Source organism: Larimichthys crocea, unplaced genomic scaffold, assembly GCF_000972845.2.
Source record: "Larimichthys crocea isolate SSNF unplaced genomic scaffold, L_crocea_2.0 scaffold148, whole genome shotgun sequence".
Classification (NCBI taxonomy): domain Eukaryota; kingdom Metazoa; phylum Chordata; class Actinopteri; family Sciaenidae; genus Larimichthys; species Larimichthys crocea.
The window spans coordinates 1-8687 of NW_020852030.1; the positions used below are offsets into that span (position 1 = coordinate 1).

An 8687-nucleotide genomic window follows, 5' to 3' on the forward strand; every position below is an offset into this window, starting at 1 on the left:
TAACTAACCCTCAAACTTAACCATATACTTACTGGTTCCTAACCCTAAACCCTACCCACCCTAACCTAAACCCGAACCCTAACCCGATCGGGTTGAACGGCTCTGACGTCCTCCCGAACCCTAACCTAACCGGCGCTCCCCTTCCTTTTCCTTTTCCTAACCCCCCCTTTTCCTAATTTTAATTTTTCCTTTTTCTAACCCTAACTTCTATCCCTACAGGGGAGGATAGCTTACAGTCAAAATTAAAAATCATAAGGTCATAATTTTAGATTTATGTTAATAAATGCAAATTGTACACTTATTTTATTAAATATATTTAACATCATAATTTCATATACTGAACATAAGAAATACCAATTAGGGATTAATTCATAATTTAAAAAGTTAAAAAAATATCATAAATTCATGATTTTATACATTTCTTTTGATTAAAAAATCTAAAGCAATTTAACATATTTTTTATTTACTTACAATTCATGAACAAAAATCCATAACATTAAAAAGATAGGTACTTACCTTAAACGGTGCAAAGGAGGCAAACATCAAGGGATGCCGTGTTACCGTATCCGGTACATGAGCGCATATAAAAGGAGGGAGGGGCAGAGGAGCGCTCATTCTTGGCTTGACTCTCGAAGGAGCAACAGCTCAGTGGGTTCTGTTGGTTTCAAGTTAATTAGTGTGTCTGGGCCTGAAGAAGACTCATTTAGGGTCGAAACGTTGCCCTCAGACACACAAAAATAATTATTTTGGCTTTTTAAATTTACATTTTTATTTTTGGGGATTTTTACACTTGTTAAGTGAATTTTTAGTTGGATTTTATTTTAATTGTATTTTTCACTGTTCTTGTGAATAAATATTTTTTTATATAATCACAAGGAGTTTAAAAAGTTTTTTTTCATAAGAGTTGGCAGTGATGCCATATTTGGATGATGGATGGACCGAGGTCCGTTACGGACGGACCCGGAGGCGAAACCGGGATTGGGACCGGGGTGACGGGATGGACCAGGGGATGGACCGTGCACCTCCTCTGGGACACGGGCTCCGTTCCCTCCTCCTAACCCTAACCCTAACCCACCCCTTTTCCTAACTTTATTTTTTCCCTTTTCTAACTCTAATTTCTATCCCTACAGGGGAAGATATGTTACGGTCATAATTAAAAATCATAAAGTCATAATTTTAGATTTATGTTAATAAATACAAATTGTACACCTTTTTTATTGAATAATTTAACATCATAGTATTATAAGTTCATATACTGAACATAAGAAATACCAATTAAGGGTTAATTCATATTTTTTTTTAAAAAGTTAAAAATATCATAAATTCATATTTTTATACATTTGTTTTGATTAAAAAATCAAAAGTAATTTAGGATTTTTTTCTTACAATTCATTAACACAAATCCATGTTAAAAAGTTAGGTACTTACCTTAAAAGGGGCAAAGGAGAAAAACATCAAGGGATGCTGTGTTAAAAAGATTGTATCCGTAACACGAGCACATATAAAAGGAGGGAGGGACAGAGGAGCCGGAGATTACGGGTTCGCGGGTTCGGGTGTCGGGTTAGCGGGTTCGGGTTGCGAGGGTAATTCAGGGTGTTTCGGTTTACGGGTTTCGGGCCCCCCCGTCAGTCTTAGGATATTCCGGGGTTAAGGGTTCGGGTTCGGGTTAGGGTATCGGGTTAGAGGTTAGGGTTAGGGTTCGGGTTACGGGTTGGTTTAGCGGTAGGTTACGGTTAGGGTTGTGGGTTCGGGTTCGGGTTAGGTTAGGGTTCGGGTTGTGGTAGTTACGGGTTAGTCGGTTGGTTAGCGGTTAGTTAGGGTTAGGGTTCGGGTTCGGTTCTAGGGTTAGTCTAGTGTTGGGTTCGGGTTCGGGTTGGGTTTAGGGTTACGGGTTCGGGTTCGAGTTTGGGTACGGGTTAGGGTTAGCCGGTTCGGGTTAGGTTACGGGTTATTGGGTTAGGGGTTCGGGTAGGGGTTGTTAGGTTGGGTAGTCGGTATGGGTTATGCGGGTTCGGGTTCTGAGGGTAGGGATTTCGGTATGGTGTTGGGTTGGGTTTAGGTGTTCAGGGTTGGTTACGGGTTCGGGTTTAGGGTTAGGGTTCGGGATTCGGGTTCGGGTTCGGGTTAGGGTTTTCGGTTTCGGTATCGGGTTTCGGGTTCGGGTATTCGGTTTTCGGGTTCGTGTTCGGGTTTCAGGGTTCGGGTTCGGTTCGGGTTCAGGGTTGGCTATCGGGATTCGGGGTGCGGGTAATTCGGGTGCGAGGTTCGGGTTCGGGTTCGGGTTCGAGGATTCGGGGTTCGGGTTTCGGGTTCGGGTTTCGGTTCGGGGTATCGGGTTCGGGTTCGGGTAATAGGGTTAGGGTGCGGGTTCGGGATTCGGGTTCGGGTTCGGGTTAGGGTTCGGGTTCGGGTTCGGGATTCGGGGTCGGGTTAGAGGTTCGAGTTTCGGGGTCGGGTTCGGGTTCGGGGTTCGGGTTCGGGTTCGGGGGTCGGGTCGGGTTAGAGGGGTTCGGGTTTCGGGTTCGGGTTCGGGTTCCGGGTTCGGGTTCGGGTTCAGGTATCGGGTTCGGGTTTCGGGTTTCGAGGGTTGGGTTCGGGTTTCGGGTATTACGGGATTCGGGTGCGGTTCGGGTATCAGGAGTTCGGGTTCGGGTTTCGAGGTTCGGGTTAGGCGGTGGGTTTTCGGGTTCGGGTTCGGGTTACGGGGTCAGGGTTCGGGTTCGGGGGTTCGGGTTCGGGGTTACAGGGTTCGGAGTATGGGTTCAGGTATCGGGTTGGGTTCGGGATTACGGGTCGGAGATTCGGGTTCAGGTTCGGGGTTTCGGTATCGGGTTCGGGTTCAGCGGTTCGGGTTCAGGGTTCGGGTTCGGGTTCGGGTTCGGGTTCGTGATTTCGGGTTCGGGTATCGGTTCGGGTTCAGGGATTCGAGGTTCGGGGATTCGGGTATCGGTCGGGTTTCGGGTTCGAGGGTTGGGTTCGGGTTTCCGGGTTCGGGTTTCGGGATCTTTCGGGTTCGGGTTCGGGTTCAGGGTTCGGGTTCGGGTTCGGGTTCGGGATCTCGGGTTACGGGATTCGGGTTCGGGTTCGGGTCGGGTTCGGGTTCGGGTTACGGGTTTTTCGGGATTCGGGTTCGGGGTTAGAGGTTCGGGTTCGGGTTCGGGTTCGGGTTCGGTTCGGGTTCGGCGTTCGGGTATCGGGTTCGGGTTCGGGTTCGGGTTCGGGTTCTGGTTCGGGTTTCGGGTCCTGGTTCGGGTTCGGGTGTCGGGTTTCGGGTTCCGGGGTTTAGGGTTCGAGGATTCAGGATTCGGGTTCGGTTCGAGGTTCGGGGATTCGGGTTCGGGTTCGGGTTCGGGTTATTCGGGTTACGGGTTCGGGTTAGGTGGGTTGGTTGTCGGTGGGTTAGGGGTTTCGGGTTCGGGTTCGGGTTCGGGTTCGGTTCGGGTTTCGGGTTCGGGGTTAGGGTTTCGGGTTTCGGGTTAGGGTTTGGTTCGGGTTAGGGTTCGGGTTCGGGTTTTCTGGTTGGGTCGGGTTAGGGTTCGGGTTCAGGGTTGGGTTGGGTTCGGGTTCGGTTCAGGGTTATGGGTTCGGGTTTGCGGTGGTTAGGGTTCGGTTGTTCGGTTAGGGTTTCGGGTTCTGGGATTCGGGTTCGGGTTCGGGTTTCGGGTTCGGGTCTCGGGTTCGGTTCGGGTCGGTCGGGTGGTTAGGAGAGTGCGGGTTCGGGTTGGTTCGGAGTTCTGGGTTTCGGGGTCGGGTATCGGGTCGGATCCGTTCGGGCGGTTCGGGTTCGGAGTTGGTTCGGGTTCGGGTTCGGGTTCGTTCGGTTTCAGGGTTCGGGTTCGGAGTTCGGGTTCCGGGGTTCGGGTTCGGGTTTCGGGTTACGGGTTCGGGTGCGTTCGGGTTCGGTTGGAGTTCCGGGTTCGGGGTTCGGGTTCGGTTCGCGGGTTACGGGTTACGGGTGCGGGTTACGGGTTCGGGTTCGGGTTGGGTTCGGGTTCGAGGGTTCAGGGCTTCGTGGTTCGGTTCGGTTCGGGGTTCTGTTCGGGTTCGGGTTCGGGTTACGGATTCGGGTTCGGGATTCGGGTCGGGTTCGGGTTCGGGTTCGGGTTCGGGTTCTGGGTTCGGAGTTCGGTATCAGGTTCGGGTTCGGGTTCGGGTTCGGTTCGGGTTCGAGGTTCGGGTTCGGGTTCGGGTTCGGGTTCGGTTCGGGTTCGGGTTGGGTTAAGGGTTCGGGTTCGAGGTTCGGGTTCGGGTTTCCGGGTTTCGGGTTTCGGGTGGGTTCGGGTTCGGGTTCGGGTTCGGGTTCGTCGGGTTCGGGTTGGGTTGGGTTTCCGGGTATGGGTTTCGGAGGGTTCGGGTTCGGGTCTCAGGGTTCGGGTTCGGGTTCGGGTTGCGGGGGGGTATCGTCGGGTCGGGTCGGTTCGGGTTCGGGTTCGGGTCGGGTTGGGTATTCGGGTTGGGTTACGGGTTCGGGTTCAGGAGGTTCAGGGTTACGGGGTTTCGGTTCGGGTTCGGGTTCGGGGTTCGGGTTCGGGTTCGGGTTCGGGGTTCGGTGGTCGGTTCGGGGTCGGTGTGCGGGTTCGGGAGGTTCGGGTTGTGGTTCGGGTTCGGGTTCAGGGTATAGGGTCGGTACGAGGGTTCGGGGTTCGGTTCGGGGTTCGGGTTCGGGTGCGGGTTCGGGTGGGTCGGGTTCGGGTTCGGTTCGGGTTCGGGTTCGGGTTCAGGGTTCGGGTTCGGTCGGGTTCGGAGATTCGGTGTGTTTCGGAGTTCGGGTTCGGAGTTCGGTTCGGGTCGGAGTTCTTCGGGTTTCGGGTTTCGGGTTCGGGGTCGGGTTCGTCGGGTCGGTCGGGTTGGTCGGGTTCGGGTTCGGTCGGTTCGGGTTCGGGGTTCGGGTTCGGGTTCGGGTTGGGTTTCGGTCGTTCGGTCCTCGGGTTTCGGGTTCGGGTTCGGGTTGTCGGGTTCCGGAGATTTCGGGTTCGGTTCGGGTTCGGGTTCGGGTTCGGGTTGGGATTCGGGTTCGGTTCGGGGTTCGGGTTCGGGTTCGGGTTCGGTTCGGGTTTCGGGTTCGGGTTCGGGGTCGTCGGGTTCGGGTTGCGGGTATCGGGTTTCGGGTTCGGGTTCGGGGTTCGGTTCGGGTTCAGGGTTTCGAGGATCTCGGGTTCGGGATGCGGGTTCGGGTTACGAGTTCGGGTTCGGGTTCGGGTTCAGGGTTCCGGGTTCGGGTTCGAGGTTTACGGGTTCGGGTTCGGGTTTCGGGTTTCCGGGTTCGGGTTTACGGGTTCGGTTGTACGGGGTTCGGGTTTCGGGTTTCGGAGTTTCGGGTTCCGGGTTCAGGGTTCGGGTATCGGTTCGGTTCGGGTTCGGGTTTCGGTTCGGTTCGGGTTTGGGTATCGGGTTCGGGTCGGGTTCGGGATTCGGGGGTTTCGGGTTCGGGTTCGGGTATCGGGTTCGGGTTCGGGTCGGGTTCGGGTTCGGGTTCGGGTTCGGGTTCGGGTTCGGGTTCCAGGGTCGGGGTTACGGGGTTCGGGTATCGGGTATCGGGGTTCGGGTTCGCGGGTTCGGGTTCGGGTTCGGGTTCGGGTTCGAGGGTATTCGGGTATTCGGGTTCGGAGTTCGGGTTTCCGGTTCGGGTCGGGGTTCGGGTTCAGGGTTGGGTATCGGTTTCGAGGTATCGGTTCGGGTTGCGGGTTCGGGTTCGGTGTTTACCGGGGTTCGGTTCGGGTCTCGGTTCAGGGTCGGGTTCGGGTTCGGGTTCGGGTTCGGGTTCGGGGTTCGGGTTCGGGTTCGGGTGCGTGTTCGGGTTCGGGTTCGGGTTCAGAGTTCGGGTTTCGGGTTCGGTTCGGGTTCGGGATTCGGGGGTCGGGTTTCGGGTTTCGGTTCGGGTTCAGGGTTCGAGGCATTGGGAGTTTCGGGTTCGGGTTCGGAGTGCGGGTTACAGGGTTCGAGGTTCGGGTTCGGGTATCGGGTTCGGGTTCAGGGTTCGGGCTTCGGGGTATGCGGGGTTCGGTTCGGAGTTCGAGGGTTTCGGAGTTCGGAGTTCGGGTGCGGGTTCGGGATTCGGGAATCCGGGTTCGGGATCGGGATTCGGAGTTCGGGTTTCGGGTTCGGGTTTCGGGTATCGGGTTAGGGTTCGGGTTCGGCGTCGGGTGTCGGGTTCGGGTATCGGGTTCGGGTTCGGGTTCGGGTTTCGGGTATCGGGTTCGGAGTTTCGGGTTCGGGTTCGGGTCGGGTTTCAGGGTTCGTGTTCGGGTTCGGGTTCGGGTTCGGGTTCGGGTTCGGGTTCGGGGTTCTGGTATCGGGGTTCGGGTTCGGGTCGGGTTCGGTTCCGGGTTTAGGGTTCGGGTTCCGGGTTCGAGGTTCGGTTCGGTTCGGGTTCGGGTTCGGGTCGGGTTCGGGTTTTCGGGTTTCGGGGTTCGGAGTTCGGGTTCGGGTTGGGTTTCGGGTCGGGTTTCGGGTTCGGGTTCGGGTTGCGGGGTCGGTTAAGGGTTCGGGTTCGGGTTCGGGTTAGGCGTTCGGGTTCGGATTTCGGGTTCAGGGTATCGGGTTCAGGGTTCGAGGTTCGGGGTACCGGGTTTTCGGGTTCGGGTTCGGGTTACGGGTTCGAGGTATCGGGGTTCGGGTCGGGTTCGGGTTAGGATCGGGTTCGGGTTCGGGTCGAGGTTCGTGTTCGGGTTAGGGATTCCGGGATTCGGGTTCGGTTCAGGGTTCGGCGTTCGGGTTCGGGTTCGGGTTTCGGGTTCGGGTTCGGGTTCGGTATCGTCGGGTTCGGGTTGCGGCGTTCGGGTTCACGGGTTTCGGGTTGCGGTTTCGGGTTTCGGGTTCGGGTTCGGGTTCGGTTTGTTCGGGGGTTCGGTTCGGTTCGGGTTCGGTTCGGGTTCGGTCGGGTTCGGGTTCGGGGTTGGGTCGGGTTTTCGGGTTCGGGGTTCGGTGTTCGGGTCGGGTTCGGGTTTCGGGTTCGGGTTCGGGTTCGGGTTCGTGGTTCGGTGTCGGGTTCGGGTTCGGGTTCGGGTTCCACGCCAGACAGCGACAAACCGTGTCGGGTTTCGGGTTGGCGGGTCGGTTTCGGTTCGTGGTTCCGGGTTCGTCAGGGTTCGGTTCGGTTCGGTCGGGTTCGGGTGGATCGCTTGGGTTCGGGTTTCGGTTCAGGAGTTCGGGTTCGGTTTTCGGGGTTTGGTGTATCGGTTCGGGTTCGGTTCGAGGTTCGGGTTTCGGGTTCGGGTTCGGGTTCGGGTTCGGGTTCGGGTTGGGTGTTCGAGGTTTCGGTTCGGGGTTCGGGTTCGGTGTTCGGGTTCGGGTTCGGTTCGGGTTCGGGTTCGGAGTTCGGGTCCCGGTTCGGCGTTCGTTGGTTCGCGGTTGAGGGTTCGGGTCTCAGGGTTCGGTTCGGTTTCGGGTTAGTTCGGGTTTCGGGGTCTCGGGTTTCGCGAGTTCGGGTTGCCATGTTCGGGTCTCGGGTTTGGGTTCCGGCGTTCGGGGTCGGGCCGTTCGGGTTCGGTATTCGGTTCGGGTTCGGGTTCGGGTTGGGGTTCGGGTTACGGGCTATCGTAGTAGCGTTCGGGTTGCTCGGGAGTGGGTTGTCGGGTCTGTCGGGTTCGGGGTTCGTGTGATCGGGTTCGGGCTTACGGGTTCGGTTCGGGTTCGTGTCTGGTTCTGGTGTCGGGTTCGGGTTCGGTTGGTTCGGGTTCAGGGTTTCGGGTTCGGGTTGCGGGTTAGGGTCGTGGGTTTCGGGGGTCGGGTGAGGTTTCGGGTTCGGGTTCGGGTTCTGGTTGGATTCGGGTGTTTCGGTCACTCGTTCGGGTTCGGGGTTCGGGTTCGGAGTTCGGGTTCGGGGTCGGGTATCGGGTGCGGGTTCGGGTTCCGGGTTTCGGGATTCTGGTTCGGGTTCGGGTTCGGGTTGGTTCGGGTTCGGGTTTCCTCGTTCGGGTTAGGGTTCGGGTCGGTTCGGGTTCCGGAGGTTCCGGGTTCGGGGGTTAGGGATCGAGGTTCGGAGTATCGGGTATCGGGATTCGGAGTTCGATGTTCGGGTTCGATGGTCGGGTTCGGGTTCGGGTTACGGGTTCGGGGATTAGGGTTCCGGGTTTTCGGGTTTCGGGTATGGTTCAGGGTCGGGTACAGGGTTCGGGTTTAGGGTTCGGGTTCGGAGTTCGGGTTTCGAGGTTCGGGTTCGGGCTTCCGGGTTCAAGGGGTCGGGATTACGAGGTTATCGGGTTCGGGTTCGGGGTTCAGGGGATTCGGGTTCGGGTTACGGGTTCCGGGGTTCTGGTTGGGTTCGGGTTCCGGTTTCGGGTCGGGTGTCGGGTTCGGTTTCGGAGTCGGGTTCGGGTTGGGTTACGGGTTTCGGGATTCGGTTCGGTTCGGGTCGGGTATAGGGTTCGGACGATTCGGGTTTTCGGTTTCGGTTGGGTTCAGGGTTCGGGTGCGGGTCGGGGTTCAGGGTTCGGGTTCGGGGCTCGGGTTTTACGGGTTAGAGGTTCGAGGTTCGAGTTGTCGGGTTCGAGGTTCGGGTTCGGGTTCGGGTTCGGGTTCGGGTTCGTGATTCGGGTTCGGGTTTCGGGTTTCAGGGTTCGGGTTCGGGTTCGGGTTCGGAGTCGGGGTTCGGGTTCGGGTTCGGGTTCGGGTTCGGGTTCGGGTTGGGTTACGGGTTCGGGATTCAGGGTCCGGGTTCGGGGTATCGGGTTCGGTTCAGGGTTCGG

At 57.0% G+C, this 8687-nt stretch overlaps 1 protein-coding gene across 1 annotated transcript in view; it reads right to left on the reverse strand.

Annotated features, from left to right (window-relative positions):
* Positions 1-2807: 2807 nt before the first annotated feature.
* Positions 2808-8687, reverse strand: part of LOC113744738 (cell surface glycoprotein 1-like) — a 9227-nt gene continuing 3347 nt past the window's right edge. Inside the window, 13 exon segments of the mRNA XM_027275612.1 lie at positions 2808-3004; positions 3068-3243; positions 3954-4112; positions 4392-4615; positions 4618-4739; positions 4884-5143; positions 5325-5500; positions 5503-5648; positions 5704-5820; positions 5823-5891; positions 6241-6286; positions 6709-7364; positions 7420-7908. Coding sequence (XP_027131413.1) covers positions 2808-3004; positions 3068-3243; positions 3954-4112; positions 4392-4615; positions 4618-4739; positions 4884-5143; positions 5325-5500; positions 5503-5648; positions 5704-5820; positions 5823-5891; positions 6241-6286; positions 6709-7364; positions 7420-7908 — 2837 coding nt within the window.